The 22,069-nt window shown below is 36.9% G+C and overlaps 1 protein-coding gene across 1 annotated transcript in view; it reads left to right on the top strand.

The window, feature by feature from the left end:
• LOC135475349 (zinc finger protein 467-like) overlaps positions 1–20,272 on the top strand; it is a 49,248-nt gene extending 28,976 nt beyond the window's left edge. Inside the window, exons 3-4 of the mRNA XM_064755209.1 lie at positions 17,500–17,684; positions 18,086–20,272. Of these exons, the coding sequence (XP_064611279.1) occupies positions 17,500–17,684; positions 18,086–18,796 (896 nt within the window). The 3' untranslated portion in view covers positions 18,797–20,272. The remainder of the gene's footprint in view (positions 1–17,499; positions 17,685–18,085) is intronic.
• Positions 20,273–22,069: the final 1,797 nt, after the last annotated feature.

Genomic DNA, 22,069 nt, shown 5'->3' with positions numbered 1-22,069 from the left:
TCAGGTTCCAGATTGTTCCAGAAGTCTGGTAACTGTAGTGTCAGGATTCAGATTGTCCCAGAAGTCTGGTAACTGTAATGTCAGGCTCCGGATTGTTCCAGAAGTCTGGGAGCCATAGTGTCAGGGGGTTGTCCGAGAAATCTGGTAACTGTAGTGTCAGGCTCCAGATTGCCCCAGAAGTCTGGTAACCATAATGTCAGGATTCAGATTGTCCCAGAAGTCTGGTAACTGTAATGTCAGGCTCCGGATTGTTCCAGAAGTCTGGGAGCCATAGTGTCAGGGGGTTGTCCGAGAAATCTGGTAACTGTAGTGTCAGGTTCCAGATTGTCCCAGAAGTCTGGGGGCCATAGTTTCAGGGGGTTGTCTGAGAAATCTGGTAACTGTAGTGTCAGGTTCCAGATGGTCCCAAAAATCTTGATCCTTGTGTCATGATCCAGGCTGTCCAAGAATTCTGGAATCCAAAGTGTTTGGATTGAGGTTGTCCCAGAAGTCGGGTAACTGTAGTGTCAGGATTCAGGCTGTCCCAGAAGTCTGGGTTCCATAGTGTCAGGATCCAGGTCGTCCCAGAAGCCTCTTAGCTGTAGTGTCATTTTTTTATTTTTTTTATTATTTAGCATAATCAAGTTTATTGGAATAGGCATAATTTGGCATAAAGCAGAAGCAAGAGCTACATTCAAAATACACCTCATTGTTGACCACATTTCTAAAAGAAGCCATTAGGCCACTCAGCCACCAGGCCAATACACACTGAAAAGTATGTATCATATATGTGCCTATCCTTTAATTAATACAATAATCATGATGTCTTCAAGGGAGTTCAAGCAGTTGTACTTAACAGTTTATTACACTACAGTGAACATATATGTAGCTTACAATCGCCTTGTGCAGGAGGGTAGAAATTGTATGGCACAGATATCTTCATGAATGAACTTAGGCTAGCAAACCCATTTCCTCATTCTTGTGAAAGGAATTTGAAGAGACAACTTCTAGCCCAAAGCCATATGTCAGTTACTTGTACTGTTAAATTTTACAATAGTACAGAAATTTAATGTTGTATCTAAGTTACCAGATACGGGTACATATATTTGCTTCATTAACACGCATATTTAATCCATATTTAGTCCATAATCTAGTGTTACTCATGTATGCAGTGATATGAAAAATGTATGTATACTGGCAGTGTATATGTATTTTTTATTGTTTCAAACAGTCACCAATATTCTTATTCACTTACAAGCAGATATATCCTATTTGGACAGAACAGCAGTTTGCATGTTAGGATAGTAATGGGAAGCTTTGTCAGGAGGATCATTAGCCAGCTTCTATTCTTCCTGCTACATGTTCAGGTATTAAATATTCAGCTTCTTGTTACAGCGTAGGATAACCACCATTATCTACAAATAATTGATATCTTTGTCATTAACATTCACCAGTAAACAGATTTTCTGGGCTATGGCATAGCTCAGCTCCCCTTACATGCACCTTTGTATCAACAGTTACATCTACATGTGCAGGCCAGGAGGAAAATCCTGGCCCATTGACTTCGTATATTAATTTTGTTTCTAGCATAAACTGAAACAAATTCTATAAATTATATATCAGAAATATATCTTCTTTCAGCTTTTGTGCCTGTAAATATTTATATATCCATGACAGTGGTGTCTATTATACATTTGTGGAATTTAATTGAGAACTCTCCAAGCTGATCATTCATTGTTATCCTCTATAGAAAGACTATGGGGACATTTTGAAGGCACAACTCTGTCTAAAATCATTAACACTTTTGTGAAGCCATGAAGTTTGCCAAAATTGAACTATGTTGGTGCAAAAGTTAGATTAAAATTTGCTCTTTTATATGCAAAAAGGTTGAGAAATTATGGTATAACATTTAGGTCATTTGGTGAATGTTTCTGGTGAAACCCAAGAACCTAATTAGCTAACTTCGACAGAGCTAATGTCAAACTTTCTGACATACCCAGGGATTCTTAGAAGTCCAAATTTTACAAACTGAAAGTCCAAAAATGTAGATTTTTTTTTTTACAAAAATTGAGTTTAAAAAGAATTTCCCTAGCATTTTGAAGCCCGTATTAACTAAAATATACTTTACAAACTGAGCTAAGTTTTATGTTGTATATTATCTATATAGTTCTAATCCAATCCATGTTACAGCTTGAAATGTAAGACATGTAAATACATTTAATAATGCGATTATTTTGAAATAATAACATGCATTTATTCATGCCCATTATCTAGTTTTATCGTGGAGGTTTTCTTTTCATCTTTAATATTGTTTTATTTAATACTGCAGTTTTCTTTTACGTCCCTTTTCTGCTTTGCTTTCCATGAAAAATGGCACTTTGTTTCGCTTAACCTTCTGATTTCTGCATTTGCCCAATATGAGAGGAAGTCACATGACATTTGGTTCCTTCAAAATGGGCTTGTTTATTTGACGGACATATTAGTAGTAGAAATTTATAATAGGACCTTTGATTCAGTAGATTTCTATCCTTACTTTCTCTCCCCAACGGAATAATCTTTTAAATTCTAATTTGAATGGACTTTCTCTTGGTTCCGCTGATTTGACACTTTTACAGTATTAGCTAGATCTTACTACTGACCGACCAATTATAGATAATGTGGGGACAGTTACAAACACCGCCCTCTATCATGTCACCTCCACAAACTTATAAAATAACTGTATTTTAACCTTGCTTTGTTTTTAGCTGAATAAGTAAAACACTGCATGCTACTAGGGTAATGAATTGAGCCAATACACCATCTTTGTTCAATACATGGTGATCCAGCTTGTTTATTGTTAAGAGGCTCAGTGATATGTGAATGTGCAGTGGCTAGGTAATGGAAATTGGACCATGTACAATACTGTGACGGCCGATTGCCTGAGAAAAGTTTTTTAATATGTTTTAGAAAGGCTAGCTCTACGAATTCAGTTTTCTCACGTTTTTTCAACATTCATTTATCGGTGGCCAAATCGAGTATAGTTATTTCTGTAGTTAAGATTTTTCTTTACTGAAAATATCCCTGTATCCCTGGTACTTCCTGACAAACTTTCTGACATACATTTACAGCAATACATTTGAGCAAACCCACATCATTCATAAATGGATCTGTTGTCACTTGGGAGACCCATTAGCCCATTTAGGCAACAACGGCCCAAGAGGTTAAGTCATAAATGTAATAAAAATGTATTGTGTTTAATTAATGTATCTGGAATGTGAATTACTTGCAGCAGTCTATTTCTGGACATTGAGTACCTTGTCAAACATTTATTTTTGGGACATATCAATACTGTAGTTTGATAAGTATAAGGGAAGGATAATTTAAGGTGACTTGAAATAATTGTGGAACGTAGACGTGTGGAGTCTGGACCCAGTTGTACAAAAGTGTTGTAAGACTTAATACCAGATTTAACCATGCCTTTTATTTTGTACTTAGCCCCACCAAAATTGTGTAACAGTGTATTTAATATAAACTAAATCTGTTATGAACTAAATCTGTTGACTTTGGACAATTGCATTGCCTGCTGAGTTTGGCTAAAATTTTCAATTTAAACGAGAACTGCAAAGCAGTTTTGGTCAGGGTCTGTGTCGTTTGTTGTTGTAGTTATCATTCTACACTAGCAAATGGAAGACAGCATAGCTGTATGTATCACACGGCCGGCTCGGGAAATCATGGACAGTGCAGCAAAAAGCATTAAGCCAAATAGTAGTAGCATAAACCTAGTCTGGTTGCCATCTAGTTCAGTGTTAAAGCAATAGGATTAACATTCTATTTCCAAGAAGAAAAAATAACTCATTTAAACGCTTCCAGCGAGAAAACAAATGATCATATCTCAAGTCCATTGACATATTACAGAAAAAGTGTGTCTTGGGCTGTAAAATGGTGCAACTTTCACATTTGGAGCTCCCATTGTTCTCGAGTTACAGGGCATTGAAATTACGTAACTAAACTCAAGTTCTTTGACTATATCTCAAATAGTTAGACAAAAAAAAAAAAAAACAGATTCATAATCAGCAGCTCAAAATAAGTAAAACAAAATTGAAATTTCAAAACCAGTTGTGACATTACAACTTTGACCACTAGTGATCTTCCACAGTTTTTACCAGAAGTCAATGATTTTCTCAAACTTATTGTAACTACCAGTGGTCTACCTGCATATCATAATTGAGAACAGGCCGTTCAATCGTTCTAGAGAAGAAGATGTTTAAACAATTTCATATAAAATCCAACCTGGCCGCCAAATCATGTGACATGGGGATAAATGAATAAGCTAGCAAACAACTTCAGGTATAGGGGAATTTTACTGCAAAATATGAAGTCAAATTGTCTGGACTGAAGCAAGCTCACAAAATTGAATGAATAATGATAAGAACGTAAACGATAGGTGTACACCTAACTATGACTTAATACTGGTATTAACTAATACATTTCTGAACCACTGGGCCTAGGACACCCCCACTCTGGCATCAAATGTACATTGATTCCCCGGATTACAGCCATGTCTTGCCAGTTCACTAATGTATCAAAACTTAAATCCTTGTAAATGTGTGAAGTTCATCCATATATGGTGGCATGGATGTGGCATGAGACACACTTGACCAAAAAGTGGTTGAAACCAACAATAAACTCTGAAAACACAAACAATTTAACTTATAATGATGTTGCCAATTGCTACTGATCAAGAATCAAGGATTAAGTAGAGTTAATTCTAGCTTTTTATCTTTCTGTCTTCAGTGTTCAGAATTTTACTGCGTCTCCCATAATGCTTAATAAGGCATCTAGATATAATTTATCCTTACATTTGAATGAGTGAGTCACATGATTATGTAAGAGTGATGAAGTAGGTCACAAATGTTTGACAGCTAGCAGATCTCCTGGTCTTAGACTGCCTTCTAGATTGGAAACATCTGTTGTGCATGGTGACTTTACCCAACTTTTAGCCAGACCCCCTAACTGTAACCAGGTGACAGTATTACATGTATTTTTTTTTCTATTTTTTTGTTGAATGCACTGAAGGTTTCATTGACTGTGCCTTGAATGAGTCATTCATTTCATTCAAATCATTCACAACCACACATTCTATCTGAAACTTTCATCTAATATAGTTTATATTTTAATTAATGGAAACTTGTTGTCATCCCAGAACGTATCATAAAGCTGTAATCAAGAAATCCAAGTGGTAGTGGGCTTCTGTGCTATAGTGATCAGCTTGCTAGGGCCGCGCATTGATCCAGGGGCTTTTCACCAATTTGGGTGCTGTATGTTCATCTTCATCTCATGCAGGTTTAATCTTCAGGCGTACATTGAAAAGCCAGCAACCTGCGGATCGTTGTATTAATGAATAAAATGATGCTTCCCTGGGCTCATAAGGAAGACAGGTTGATGTCGTTAGAAAGGCTTGGTCCTACATGGATGTGTATGTGTATAATGAGGTTAATGGATAGAAAATAATAGTATGTACTCCATTTAGAAATCAGAAGTTCATTCATAGAATTTGTGTATGTCTGTGCGTTGAGTTGAAGTCCAGCTCATCCTGGCTTCCTCTCCGGCTGTAAGTGGGAAGGTCTGTCAGCAACCTGTGGATGGTCGTGAGTTTCCTCCCGCCATTATGCTGGCGGCCGTCGTATAAGTGAAATATTCTTGAGTACAATGTAAAACAAAAATCAAATAAATAAATAAATTGTGTATGCCTGTACATGTACACTATGAAGACAGCTGAACGATACAATGAACGATAATCTCTCCAGAGGGGACTAATCATTTTTGATTCAGTTCACTTCCAAGTCAGAAGTGTCAATGCAGAATCGTTGACCTTGGGGAAGTGTGAAGAATTGCAGGTTTGATGATGATCATATCTTGTTGGATATTAAAGACAAGTTAAATGTTACAGTCAAAATAGCTGAGCTATATTTGTCTTTAAGGATTCATTTCTTTATTGAAATTTTCGGTCATTTACCTTACTGATAAACTTCCAAAGTGTACAGTACATAAATATGTACGCCTTATTGGTGAAGGCTGATTCAATGAGCACTGATTCAGTGAAGGCTGATTCAGTGAGCGCTGATTCATTGAGGGCTGATTCAGTGAGCACTGATTCATTGAGGGTTGATTCAGTGAGCACTGATTCATTGAGGGTTGATTCAGTGAGTAGTGATTCATTGAGGGCTGATTCAGTGAGTGCTGATTCATTGAGGGCTGATTCAGTGAGCGCTGATTCATTGAGGGCTGATTCAGTGAGTGCTGATTCAGTGAGTGCAAGACAGCACAAATGATCTTATGAGATATGTTAACCATTGTTACCAAATATCAGCAGATCAGGATAGCGGGCTATTGAAGTAGAATTTCACTGTCTGGTATTGAACTGTCATCCTACATGTGCCAGTGGATAAGAGCCCAGCACCTTCCCACTCTACCTTGCTGACTGGTAATGTTGTTGCTTGTTTAAGTTTCATTGTTTTGTTGAAGATATGGCATTGTTATGAAAAGCATGCATTGCAAATGTTTTTGGGATCAGTGTTTTAATGCTAATTCAGGAAGCTGAAATACTGCCGCATTTTATCTTGTCCATCTCCTGTATTCTGACAAAAACATGAGTAATTTGTAAATGAACACTGAAATTATCCCTGAAGCCATAATAGTGTTGCCAAGAATGATGATTTGTTTGACCATGCAGCCAAATCTTGTACAGTATGGCTCAGTGTTAGGATTGTGGGTAATCAGAGCATGCTGGGACATGTTGCTGGAAATCACACTGTTCGGTCATCCTGACCTACTTAATGTTTTGCGAGCAAAGCTCTGGAGAGATCGGCTTGGGGAAAAAGTTGTTCGTTGATTTTCCACGCTTTGCCCAAAAATGTTGGTGATTGGGAAATGCAATTTTAAAAGAATGATGACGTTGCAGAGCTGCCCTAATGAATAATTCAAAAATTTTTCTCAGCAATTGAAATAGATGAAGCGGCTTTGGTATTTCCATTACAACAAACTGGTGATGTGCTGCATTGTTGACAGACCTCTGTGTTTGTTCCCTCTGCTCACACATTCTACTTTGTCTTTTATTTGTGGATGACAAGGTTAGGATGCAAGAAATTTTGAATCTTTCATTTTCAACCAATTCATATCCAGGTGCGTAATTGTGGAAATGAAATAGACAAGATGTAGATGTAGTGTGTTAGAAACCATACCCGTGTGTTGCCATGCCTCGTTAAATCCCCATATGACAACCCGCGACTCCCCTTATCTTTGCAATGCACCATTCCAAGCCATATTAAAAAAAAAAAAAACAGAACGCTGTTGCAGAATGGGTTGTCTTAGTGTTTCAAAGCTGGCAACAGAGCTGATGTTAAATCTCTCAGTGTGGAAGGCCAGAGCCTGATAAAATGTAGTGACCTTTCTTGGCATGGTCAAGGTTAAACCTGAAAATCATTTCTTTCTGAGCTTGTTAATGGCTCACAGGAAACCAGAGCAAAACAGGAAAAAATAGTGCTGTAATTCTAAGCTTATAAAATTTCCACGACTGTTTTTTCTCACAGAAGTATGTAAATATACGGCACTCTGCAAGTAGGATGATGTAAGTCTTGGTTTTGCCGGGTGAAAGCACACACTCAGAGCAGCTGCTTACTTCATTCAGTGTGATGGCATATGGGTTATGTGGTTGGGAGGGTTTGGGTTTGGCATAATAGTAGTGTAGTGCCTCTTAGCTGGCTACACCCCCCCCCCCTCTCCATTGCTCCCCCCTGCAGCTTTAATCCTGAGGCCTTGCTAGCTTCTCCAGTTCCATGGCACCTTCATGTCACATATTAAGTTCATCTGCTGTTGATGCATTATGCATGATGTACTTTGCATATAGGTCTATAGGCTTGAGATAAAGAGAAGTGAAAAATTATGATTTTAATTTATCCAGTTAAAACAGTAAAGAGTAACTCCTAATCTTGAAACATATCGGGATGTTTTGGTTAAATATAACTGCTGCTGGAAAGTCGAATGTGGGAACCTGATGTCATTGCTGTAATTTTGTGACAATTTACTTGCCACATTCAGCTTTCAAGCGGCGGTTATATTTAACCAAAAGATCCCGATATGTTTCAAGATTAGGGGTTACTTTTTACCATTATAGCTGGATAAATTAAAATTATAATTTTTCACTTCTCTGTAATGTTGAAGGATGACATAATGACCTCTTCTGGATATCTCAGATGAGATTATCATCCTATATCTCCAGGAATGACGTGCAGTGAAACCTTTTGTTAACCATTGCAAAATGGAAATATTGCTCCCGTATGATTGGTCAACTCACAGTTAATTGTCTCGTACCAGAAAATTAGTTGACAACAAACAATTTAGAATGACTTGAAGGAGAAAATGTCTGGTAGACTTAATATTCTGGCGCTGATCTCTTTTGTAACACCTCAAACTAAATTTTTTAACAGACTCATTTTTCTATTATGTGTGTAATTTTGTGACAGTTTGGTTCTGCCAATAAACTGAGACAAAAATATGTGAACCTGACAGAATGCCTCATTTCCAAACAATTTTTTAATTTCTTTAAATATTTGGTGGCATGACCCATGAAAGAATTTAAAGAATTTGATGTACAGCTTTTGATGAAGGTTTCAGACTTGCTGATACATTATAACACGTGCGAGTATCTGTTAAGAATGAGAAATATTTTCTGGGTGTACATGTATACAGTACCTAGCTAGAGTGTTTGTACATATCTTACAAAGCTACAAAGAAAAACAAATTATTGAGTTGTTATTTTTTTAATCACATTTTATACGTGGATGTACACCTACAACACTCATTAATTTATTGAAGAAAAGGCACCCTAATTCTACTAAGTTTTGGGACAGATAATAGTAGTATTGAAGTGGAATATGATGTTTCTTTATTAGCCTGTTTGAAAAGTAAAGGTATGAGGATGTTGTTCATTTGATTTTCCAATCACGTGAGGAAAAAAGAGGCTTAATATTCCTGTAAGAATTGCAGATATATTGGCTGAAATGAGCAAACCAAGTATCCCAAATTTTACAGTAAGTAGGGTTTGTGTAGAAATCCTCAGGATATTTTTAATTATTATAAGCTTGTTAAAAATAAGGTATGGTGGCCAGACATTGTTTTACACATGTTTGTATTGACTGATTAACTTTTGGGAGAAGACGCATCAAACTACACGACTTTAATTAAACACTTACTTGAGGTTTTGTACGCTGTATTTATTTGCAGGTACTGTCATAAATAGTCCTCAGAACATTACATGGTTCTGCTGTTGATTATAACATTATTAATTCTTCTCTCATGAACATATATGTCAATTGAATGATTAACTAATGTTTGTGTCATGAAACTAGTATATTGATGGGAGCATTTCGTAGCTTTATAGCCTTCTGACAACTGGAAATTGAATAATAGCAAATCTGAAAGATTGATCTTTTAAAGTTTTTTATATCATTCCATTGTATATGTCATGAGTATGTTGATTTCAGTCTCGATGTACAGTATCTTAATTCTTCAACCTTTTTGCATGCATATGAAAGAGCAATTTATGCACATTTTTATTTTGATTTGGAGACATTGGTTGAATTGGCCAGTTTCAGGACTTAACACAAAGTATAATTTTATCCGTCAACTTAGAATAATGCCTTACAAATGTGCTTGTATTAACACCTTGCAAACATGTGAAAAGTTTGAAGAATTACAGTAATGCCTTTTGGAGTTAAGATGATAAGCCTTGACAGTTCCTTTATAACTGTACACTTGTTGCAATATAGAGCATACATGTAAGTATATGGCTGAAAATGTTCAGTTGTGGAAAGTGAAGTGTTAAGAAGCCATAGGTATGTTTTATATTACCATTACACATTGTTAATTTAACTCAATTAAAGTATTAAAATGAAATGTTGAAATGATGATTATGTGCTGAATGCCAGATAACACAAGTTCAGCCACGGCTTCAAGTCAGTCGTGAGGACTTGTAGATACCTGACGAAGACGAAAGCGTAAACCTGCATGGTCATCGCTGTAGAAATCAATAATTCTTGAATTTGATGTCTTCTTTCCCCTTGGGCTCTGAGCGGTTTCCTCCCCCCATATAAAACACTATTCAGTTAAATAAATAAAATGAATTTAACATCAAATCCTGATCATATGAAGATAATGAAGAAAATCATGCTGTACGTAGTAATAATGGTGTGCAGTGAAACTAGCATGTTGGTTAGATGTTGTCATCGTGTTTTAGATAAGAGTGTTTGTTGTTTTCCTGATTGTCTGTGATAATTGTAATGAAGAAGAGAGCATTTGTGAGATAAAAGAAATTTAAAGCAAAATAGCAGAAAACTTAAAAAAAAAGAAATACATGTACACTTTTAATATTTTGAATAAAGGAGTAAATAATATCAGGGAATGAAGATAAACAGTAATTTTGAGAGTTCTGATATTAGAATCATTTCATTGTTTTTTGAAATCTGATAATTCAATCTGATTGAAACCTGAAATCAGTTCTCTTACACAGGTATGAACAACCATGATTAATAATTATTGTAGTTACTAGATGGTTGATGGCCTACGTGCCTGATTACATGCTAATTAGTGCGACTTTTAGCCACACTGTGCAAAACAAAAGTGCTCCTGACAAATCCGGGAGATTTCATGTTAATCTGTGAAGGCTATGTCACTCATGTTTATATGACGAATGTTTACAGTAAGTATTACGCCAAGTCAGAGTCAAAATGCAAGTGTTCGTGTACACACTTGCCTTTCCTCCAGGATTAGCAGTTCATCATTAGATGTATATGGATCTCAGGGAGTACAGTGTAAATAAATAAATAAACATCAGGCACGTATGCAACTGCTGTGCCTGCTCCCTGCATTGCCATGGCAACATGATTTAGTTACACGCAGCAGGAAGATTGGATTAATTTACATTTGCTCACAAGCAAATGGTCCGAACAGAAAATTTAAAATAGGGGCAAATTGCTCACATGTTAACTCTGCTGTGATGTTATTGTTATTTTTGCAGGTGAGGATTATTTTTTTGTGCGAAGGTGGCGGGTAGCATACATGTTATAAAACTGGCCCCCACAACAGACATTAAGGTTATTATTTAGCACTGGCACAAATAAATTTAAAGCAACTCACAATTTAAAAATTACTTTTAGACAGGTTACTTTAAGCGCGATAGAACTACAAGTCTGTGTGCTCTGTCGTAAGAACATATGACTGTCTTTAACTGACAAGTAGTATTATTACAATATTCATAAATATTAGACTTGGACATTATCTGTGAGTATATCTGTACATTTTTGTGATTTTTTGTTCGAGAGAGAGTGTATTTCTTCTCAATCAGATATATGATGTATCATGACTGATTGAAAGACCACGCTCAGAAAATTTCTACATGGGTTAACTTGAGGACATAGCTCCCTAAATAAGCAGTTCCCAGTCGTGATTCCCTCCCTGAAGGCAGAGAATTACGCTGATTGTCACATGCCACAGAGTTGATTTTCAGGTTTACTATTTTATTTTTGTCTTGTTGTTATCTCGGCCATTCCGCTGATTGTGAATATTTGCATAGCAAGATCAGCCATATATGAGATGAGTTCAGCACATTGTTCAAAATCTGCTTACTACACACCTGTGTGATGTAAACTGTCATTTGATTGGCTGATGACTCACAGCTGGTGGTATGCATCTATCCACTATAGTGTTCATAAAAATAAAAAGAAATAAACTATAAAACAAATTTAACAGACAGCTGATCAGCATTTCCATGATTAATCCCCCTAAAACTCTCGTCCTATTGGCTAGGATAGTCACATGATATGGGAGTGGTAGCCAGTAGAATTTCCCGAGAGTAAGCATTGCGTGATCTTATATTTTTTGACAAAAGTCCAGTTGTTAAGAGCCTTAGAGGACAGTCTGGTCTATTCTGAAGAAAATTTACTCACATTGCATATGGTGTTACTAGGTTTTGCATGCATGGACCACACTGAATTCACCAAGGTCTTGCTTTTAAATGACATTTCATCAACTTTTGTATTGAAGAATGCTAACAGCCCCTATGATGCTGTCAGGTATAAGTACATGTATCTTGTCTGTATCTTCCAGAGTTCTTTATACACTGCATGATACATGTAGTTTATTTTTGAATGCATTTAAAAGAAAAGAGTATTAAACATAATGAAAAGACAATATCTGAAATTGTATTAATTAATTTTATTAGAATTTTTTGGAACTAAATTTAATAATGCTAAAGGTTTTGATTCAGTGGCATTACAAGCTTGTTTTGAACCCCAAACGATGTAATGTAATGTATGAATAACCCATACATTAATGTATGATTTACAGTTAAATTTCACACTGATGCATGTATCTTCTGAAAGCAATAATTTAAATTTGTAGAAATCCTTGAGTGCCGTTACAGCCCACATTATCAAAGTTATCCATTATCCCATTTTAAAATACAAGCAATTTACTACATTAATTTCAAAAATAATACAAAAAGCACTCCCAGTCTTAAGATAAGACTTCAGGTTGTTTTTTGTTGTTGTTTTGTTTGATTTTTTTTTTTTAAATAATTTGCATTGCTTCGAAAGTGCTTGGAGTGAGTAGTTCTGGACACTTTCACAAATACCTGCATTTCTTTTATCTTTTGTCTGTAATTTCTTGTGCAGTTGTAATTTTAAGGTTTTTGCCTGGTGAGTTTATTGCTTTCTGTTACGATGCTCATGTTATGCAAAAATAAGACGAAATAGACTCATGAGCATTGCTTTCACTCATTCCTGTACAAAAATTTCACAGAAATTTTGCTCCCTCTACAGGACATTCTTTGCTAGACTCAAGCAAGAAAAACTTTGTGTACACATCTGTGGACATGTACATGTTCATAGAAGCGCTGATTATAATAGGTTTTGATTATGAAAGTTCATTTACTCTGTTTGTTTCATGGACATTAAGATGATGAAATGATCAGTCAACACTGAGCCCACAGATGAATCTCCTCAGGCAAATTTGCATTTTTGCTTCAGGTAGTGTTTTTGCTCTATTTTGCATTTTTGCTGTTTATACTAGTGTTTTACTTTTTGCCTGGCCTTCCACAGGAGTAGCTGGTAGCCTTCAGTAACCAGGGGAGACAAATGCATTTAGACTCTATGTGTAACCTCATTTAAGTGAACAGTTACCAACTGGCGAACATGACAAAATGAATGAATAAAAGAAAATGACTGAATATTAATTAAACTGGTGGTGTTTTCGTCATAGTTCTAAAACCATGAGCAAGTCATCATGGCCAACGTCAGAAACAGTGGCAGTAAATAAAACAATGACCAAGTCAACATAGCCAATGTCAGAAACAGTGGCAGTAAATAAAACCATGACCAAGTCATCATGGCCAACGTCAGAAACTGGCAGTAAATAAAACCATGACTAAGTCACCATGGCCAACGTCAGAAACAGTGGCAGTAAATAAAACCATGACTAAGTCACCATGGCCAACGTCAGAAACAGTGGCAGTAAATAAAACCATGACTAAGTCACCATGGCCAACGTCAGAAACAGTGGCAGTAAATAAAAGAAGAAATTGTTCAGTATAAGAATTGTCAACATCCATATACATGTACGTGTGTAACGGTGTGAATGTTGTGATGGAAGATGATAGAAAGAATTTTTATATTGACATGACTGAGCGAGAGATCTTTCCATGAGAGAAGAATTATGAATATGATTAAAACTCTATATTATTAATATTATCTGAACAACAGTGAAGTCTTAAATAGCTAGATCTGTATGGAATACAAGAATTAGTTTTTCTAAAAAAATGGAAATTAATTAATACAGATCTTAATTTTTTATTATCATTCATTATGCTCTCAACTACATTTCATTCATAAATTTCCTTCACAAAAGAGCACCAAAGGGTAATTAAAAAAAACCAAAAAAGATCAGGAGCCTATCTTTCAGCTTTCTTCGGTACAGATTGAAATTCCTTTTATGTGTGAATGAGTTGTAATTTGAAGTTGTAGCTCTATAAAATGAAAAGAAAGAGAAAGTCTTTTTTGAGGAAGAAACATTCCTTGGCGTTCATATGATGATGAAGCATTGATAATAACCAGAGGTTTACACCTTTTCATGCTGATGTATATAGTAGGCTATAGCTACTCATTTCTAATAGCTACTCCTGACTTCAAAGCGTGGGAAATTTTACGCCTAAGGGATTTCTTTATTATCAAACTTAATGACACACAAACGTGGGCGTGAAATATAAATAGGAGGTCAAATTGTGATAGTTCGTTTATTTGTGAGCTATTGTCAACTTTCTGTAACAGCTGGACATTGAACGGTTGTAAAATCTCTAATCTGCGCAGAGAAAACACATTTGTGACAATATTTTTAGACATATATTCTATATACCTTTGATTTTTGATTGTTTTCCTGATGATTACCAATTATTTGTGTTGCTTGAAGCCAGCCATTTGTGCTTGTATGTCATGGCTCATATTAATATGATGAGAACTAGGATGTGACCTTTTGACCTTTAATGTCCTGTCACTCCCACGATTTCGCTTTATTGTTATTTATCCTGTTAAATTTTAATTTGACTCTGTGAATGTTTAATCTGTCACAGGTACTGGATGAGGCAGTGTCTCTCCGGGGCAATAGACCTTGACAAATAAGGCTGTTGTGCGAAGGTTGTTCAGATGATATTGATAATATGGAATGTTGAGTTAGGCTTTTTACACCTAACCTTAAAATGCTCCAGCTTCCTTCCTTAGGTTGACGCCTTCCTTAATTTGTTACTTTGTTGTACGCTGTTGCTTGTGTTCTTACACAGAGACATGTAATTGACAAGGAAGGTAGTGATTGGGATTGTCTATCCTCCATTTCATGCCACAAAACTAGCTGTTTTGAATCTGCCTCTATGTGGTTACCTCATTCTGGGAAACCTCTTTTATTTAGCATTAATTCATAGTCAAATATTGTCTGCAGTACTAGAGGACAATGAGCATGAGGTACACTTCCTGACTAACAGCCAATGAAAGCTATCACGTTCTGCAAATGCAGTTTTCCGGACACAGCATCGGCTTCCGGTGGTCATACAGATCAGTTACATTTGATGTTTATACATGCAGTTCTTGTGTAGTGTGAGCACTGACGTACATGTAAAGATTTATTTATTTATTTTTGAGTTTTACTTATGCTACAGTAGCCAGCATTATGGTGGGAGAGTGTGAGATTCCACCATCTTTACTACCTTGGAAGGTGAATTTTCCTGATGATTTATGCTTGGCTGTGGCCTTTTCGGACTGTTTCACCTGTAGGTTCATGGCATATATTTGTGATATCCCTCATGTGTAACCCATAATAATGTGTACACTACACAAAATCATCAGAGTGCACTTCTGAATGAAACTGAAAAGAACAGGGGTTTATCATGCATGTCACAGTCTTCAGTGACCAGGTGAAGAAAAGCAAATATGTGATCAGCCTTTCAAAAAAGTTTAAAAGCTAATGTGAAGTGCAAGTAATTATTCAGGTGGTTTATGGATGAATATGAAGCAAACATTTTTTCTGATCTACAAAGAAATGTTTAGCATTATATTCATAGGGATCAGCACGTATATAATTAGATACCACTGTTTCGCATTTTTTTGGATTACTTCATTCTTTTGGATCAGTTCATTTTGTGACAACATGCAGCTACATAACCATGTACTGGCTGTAGGTAATATCTCTGTTTTATCAGTGATCATTTTCTTGATTGAGTATCAGAAGGCATGGTGGAAGTCATGTCTGCTAAGCTCAACAGCTCCTTTTTTTCCTTCAAAGTGTAATCATTTTCTCAGGCAGACCTGCTCTATACTTACACATATTTGAAGAAAATAAACATACTCAAGTTCATGTTCTCCAAAAAAAAACAAAAATGTTTGTCCAGAAAATAATTCACCTGTTCACAAATTCTTTTTGTGTTTTGTGTTCGTGATTTTTTTTCTATTATCAGAATACATGTGAAGATGTGTTGTAAATATGTTTAAAGATGACAATATGGTTTAATATAGTAATGAATTGCTGTCACAGTGTTGTAATATTTATGTACATGCATAAATTGAGTTTGAAGTTCACATTTTATCCTAAGTGGCTGTATAAAATCGTGTGAAATAGTCAAGCTGCTGTCAAACCTCTCTTCTCTCTCAATGACAGCAGACATGTCACAGTGTGTTCATATGTTCTGTGTGTAAATTAATACCTGTGCAGCCCAGTGTGTGGAATGACCTGTGTCCTACATATGGGTTGTGAGAAGGAAATTGATTTTGATTTAATATGCATAAATTGATGCAGAATTTGTACCTGCTATACAGTAGTTTTGTGTACTCGTTTCATTCTGCTGCACCTGTTGTCAATCACTGACTAACACTTACAAGGTAGGACAGATTTTGAGACATTGAGGCAAGCTGTTAGGCTGGCCTGAGTTACTTCCCTTCAACTAAGCCACTTTCTGTTTCACATGTATTTTATGCACACATAAGATTATATCCTGAATGTGCATTTGTAACAACATACAAATAGTTCACAGCACATATTACATTCAGCCACATAAATAATTAAGTAATTAACTTTTTAATGAAGTTTACGTCTGGATAAAACTCTACCTGTCTAAACTCTACACTCTACATGCACTGTTTTTATAGGGACTTTAAAGGGAAATTAAATGCATACATTTTGTAATTTTTCATACTTGTAACTCTGCTGTAAAATGTCTGCATATCATTTGATGTCTTATTTCATTTAGATTACATGAAATACATGAGTGTATATGTAAGTCCATATTTGTATTTATTTATTTGATTGATGTACCGCCCTGCTCAGCAATATTTGACTTATGCAACATCAGCCAAAATTATGTTGGGTGGAAATCAGGCAGAGCCTGGAGCAAACCCATGACCATCCAGAGGTTGCTGGAAGACCTTCCCACATACAATTGGAGAGGAAGCCAGCATGAGCTGGCCTGGTGTGAACCCACAGCTACCGCATTGGTTAAAGGCTCCAAAGTTATTGAGCAGCTCTGGGGCGCTAAACATTCAGCCACAGAAGCCCTCTCTATAGTTATATGTAAGACAGCATGATAATGTTATCATGTGCATACTACAGACATGTAGTTTTCTCCCACCATAATGCTGGCGGCTGCCATATAAGTGAAATATTCTTGAGTACAGCATAAAACTTCAGTGAAATAAATACAAAAATAAATACATACATGTAGATGTATGGAATGTTGCATGTATGGATGTTATTTTGATCAGGTGAGATCTGTTCACTCTGGCAAGGGTAAAATGTTCACATTCACAGTGGGTTGGCTGTAACTTTATAATCTTGTGGAATTGTTCTTCTGGAACTAGGTTCACTCTTTGTACAGTTGCCTTCAGCATAGTACTTCAACATCCTGCGTCCACATGTAAGTGGTAGTATAACATAGAATCATTCTTATCGCAGGAGAAAAACCCTACAAATGTACAATGGAAGGGTGTGAGAGGGCATTTGCTCAGCTGTCTAACCTACAGCATCATCTGAGAAACCACGAAACCCAGGTGCAGAAGGCAGCCAATCGCCCGCACAAGTGTGCGATTTGTCATCGTGGCTACTCTACAGATAGCGCCTTGAAAAACCACACAATGAAGGTATGTGAACATAAGGTAGATGTGAGTTAAAAACTTAGCACAGTTGTCCATGTTTGATGAACAAGGCTTTGTCTCAAGATTCAAAATAGTTCAAAAGTTGTTGAAACTTCACATGCTCTCTTGGCATTTCTTGATATGACACTACATATAAGTTTTCAAGCATATCTATTTCTTTATCATCCCCATAATAAAGGTGAAAAATTCTTACATGTGACTCTAAGCAAGAATCAAATAAAAAGAATCAAAGTGTAGTTTATATTTGGCTCACCCCTGATTTGCGTATTGGTACTGTTGTATAGTGCTACTTTCCTATGGAAAAGTCTCCCATATGGGAAATATTTTTGGTTTGTAATCAGAGCAGATTATGCCATTATTTAGCCATTACTTTTCTACTTTGTCAGATGCATATCCATATAAAACCTTTAGAACCAAGGCCATTGGCAACAACAACAAAACCTAGGCAACGACGAAAGAAGAAACCTGAGATTTTCGATGGCCCATCAATGGTGCCACGACTTCACTGTCTTCCAGACAGCAACGGGCTGGGTAGTTTCAACCCCAGCAACATGGGATCTCCCAAGGATAGTGGGATGAGTCCGTCAATAGACTCTCACAACCACAGCCTGATCTCTATGGGCCACAGTATGGCCATGGCGCAGAGCCGACCGGCACACTCCGAGGCAGCTCTCAATTACAGTAAGGACGTGGTTGTGCCACGCCCGATGTCGACTGGAAGCCTTGGCGAATTGGAGCGGAGTTACTCGTCTTCTAGCCAGTCACAAGGTCACCATCATCCATCCCTGGACAGTCGGCACACACCTGGGCCAGATGATCGGCAGACCATGTCCCCGCTGGGTAATGGTCACCTGATGGGTCACCTACCCAATCGTCAGCTCTCTCAGTCAAGTCTAGTGGGGGATCAGGCAGTGACGACAGCGGGTTACCGGCCGTACCTGACGTCTGGTCAGTTCACTTCGCACCACCTCTCTAACCCCATCTCCATTCCCACCAATGCTGATCTCTCGGCTATAGCCAATCACATGATCCGGGCAGCTCACCAGAGCGGCTCTATACCACCGTCACTCCAGTTTATGCCACTTGGGGGACACTAGTGCTTGTAATCATATTCTCTTCACGACAACTTTTCTTTTTCCTATTTGACACAGGGCGTCAAGTCATCCCATTGTTATTTTTGCGTACTTATGATTTTGTACAAAGTTGAACTATTGCATCATTGGTGATTATAGTTTTTACTGATTTTGTTTAAGGTTGCCATTTTGCTTTTGGCTTAATTAAATTGAAGGTGCTCCTTTTAATATCTGTTGCGTTCTCTCCATTCATGTTGCTTTTTAGAGGAAATGTATTTTACCAAATGCTTGGTTTTATTTTTATTATGAAGTGTATTTACTGTAGATTTACTGCCTTGTTAAGATTATTTTGCATAATAATGTGTTTAAGACTTTGTACAGATTGTCTGTTTTATGTTCGCTGTTATAGGTGTCATTGTTTTGGACAATGATTAGATTCTCTAGTTGATTTTAGGTAGTGGAGGAAAATGTTCATTATCTCATTGTGAATTTTCAAGCCATCTTGCATTCTTGACCATATCTATGATGTCTACATTACATCCTTTATGTCCAGAGGGAGTGCCACTGTGGCCAGATTATAGAATGTACCGGTACTGAAATCTACACCCTTTTCACTTACGGAAAGTGATTCCCTTACAAGTACACACCTTAATTTACTTCACTCCAGAATTATTCAAGTTTAAATCATCCAAGACTCTTATTGGGAGAAAACCACCACCCTTTGCCAGGTGAATGTACCAGACAAATCAACACACAAATTGTGCATCCAAACCAGAACTGCATTTAACAATGACTATTGCAGTGTTACTGAGTTGTTTTGACTACGGCTACTTCGTGCCCAGGTCTAAACTTTGTAAGGTAATCCTCACCTGACATGTCCAGGGCTTGTCCATGTGTCTCATTACGGCTGAGAAAAGTTGATAAAATCAAGTCTGGGAGAGCGAAGGGAGCGAAGTCTCTATGCACACATCAGAGTTGTTTCCCTTTAAAAAGGGCACACTGACCCCCCCCCCTTCCCCCTACCAAAATAAGAAAAAAAACCTGGTTCAAACAAAGTTGACCTGTGTTTTATTTTTTGTAGATGTTGATCTTGGGCGTAAAACTATCTTTTGCCCTTTACTGCCTTTAAGGCCTGATATACATGAGTGTAGCAGATGGTAATCTTTTGTGTTTTGTAATGGTGGTATGTTATTATATGTATATGTGTGTTTGTGCACCTTTCTGGCCACAACACTGACCTTTCAATGTGAACATATTTGTCAGAATCACCAAACACATGGTTCTTGTGTGTGTCGTGTTCCATTTGCGTTACCACATCACAAGTTCTTGACATGTTCAGGAATCCTACTGGATTTTGTGGAATTTTGATTTGTTCTTAAGAGTGGTCACAGCGTGGGCGGACTGTTTAACGCACTTGGAGGAAATGAAGGTGATACAGGACTCTGCAAGATCTGCTGCACTTACACATGCGTCTGGTGGGGTTCACCTGGAGTAAAATTCTCAAGGTCGTAGGTTTGTCTTTGATGCACAATTTTCCCAAGTAAGCCTGGGATGCATTCAGGATGTGGAGAAAATGGATGCAGATATGTGCAGTATGTGACAAATGTCACAGTAGATGTCCCTAATGATGTGTCATTCTTATGTGCCAGGTGGACAGCCTGTGGCCGTGTGGTTCAGAATGCACCATTCACATGTGTCTGTTTACCACCAGTGAAACGGTGGAAGGTATTATGTGAGATGATGTCAAGTGATACATTTCCAAGGTTAAACCTGCCACCCTGAGATGCCACTAGAAAGGGTTCTATGACAAATGTTACTGTTACCAAGATGCTGGACTCAATGAATCAGAATTGGAATCTGTAACATCAAGAACCTGATGTGTCAAAGACAACAGGATGGCCAATGATCCCAGGAACGTGTATAAAGTATACATGCACCGAAGTCATCTGTACAGCATGTTGAATATAACTACAATGTACCAGAAATTGGATGCCCAGAATACAGTGAGATATCATTCTGAAGGTCACGGTCATGAGGGGGACAAAGGTCATTTACTTCTGTTGGCATGACAACTAGTGTCTTTTTTTATATTGGTAAATTGGATTGGCTCTGAAAATGGTACAAAGTTATGCATAAATGGCTGCTAGTACACGCTTGGATAAAGTTTAGTGAAGAACCCTGCAATAGCCAAGACTAAAGAATTCTTCTGTTCTGCCACATTGAGGCATGTGTATACCAAGTGTACGGGATAGACAGTATGTAACTGTCAGATGCCAAATGATATATACATTGTATACTTGCATGTATGTACGATGATGAAACTGTATGACATCACCTATCATGATCCTGTCCCCCTAAATGTACATGTATGTCTACGAACTGAAGTTCAAAATATTTGTCTGACAGCAATAATTCTTGCTGAAAATCAAAGACTGGGTTGTCGAAATGAGTTGCGAAATTCACAATCAAACAATACCATACAGCAAACCAAATATTTGCAGAGCTATTGTGGTACGTATTCGCGTAATATTGCATTACTAACCCTATTAACTTACTGGTGTACTCGTGCATGTGTCCGTGTGTCAGTTAAGGTATCAGACAGTTGTTGTGAACATGAGTGTTTGAATGGATGTCTGTTTTGTATATAATCATGTTAAACACATCTTGTTACAATGTGTAACATGTCGTTACGATGTGTCTACATGTGCAATGTACAGGTGGGTACCAGATCAGGAGATTACCTGCAGAATGGTCCTGAACACCTGTAGCTGCATGTACATGTAGATTTTTACCCTCTTTCACTGTGGTCCATGTTTAAATTATAAGTATCAAGTTGAGCTCTGTCAGTAAGTTAACATTGCAATGACTATATATTCATCTATATATATATATATATATATATATGTATGTGTGCTAGAGAACTTTAAATTAGAATACATCAAGAAAATTGCAAAAAAAAAATGAAAAACATTTACAATTAGTGGTTTTTATATCTGGTCTGAATCACAATTGATTTGAAGAACAGAATTTTAGTATTCTGCATGTTCTGCAATATTTAGGAGTGAGTCTTTTTTTGGTGTGTATGTGCGACACTGTGTCATGACATGTTTTCACAAAAGGCATTTATTTTGTTTTCCTACATAATTTGTGATAACTACTTGCATTCGACGTCCTAAACAGATTTATAGTTTATTCAACTATCCACTGTTTCGTTTTGTTTTTCTTGTCTTGTTTTAAGTCAAACTTACTTTGTGACGATAGTTGTACAGTTCTACTGTATTTATATTTTAATTCTCT

This window comes from Liolophura sinensis, chromosome 9, assembly GCF_032854445.1.
Source record: "Liolophura sinensis isolate JHLJ2023 chromosome 9, CUHK_Ljap_v2, whole genome shotgun sequence".
NCBI classification, from domain to species: domain Eukaryota; kingdom Metazoa; phylum Mollusca; class Polyplacophora; order Chitonida; family Chitonidae; genus Liolophura; species Liolophura sinensis.
This window is presented reverse-complemented; position numbering and strand designations above follow the sequence as displayed.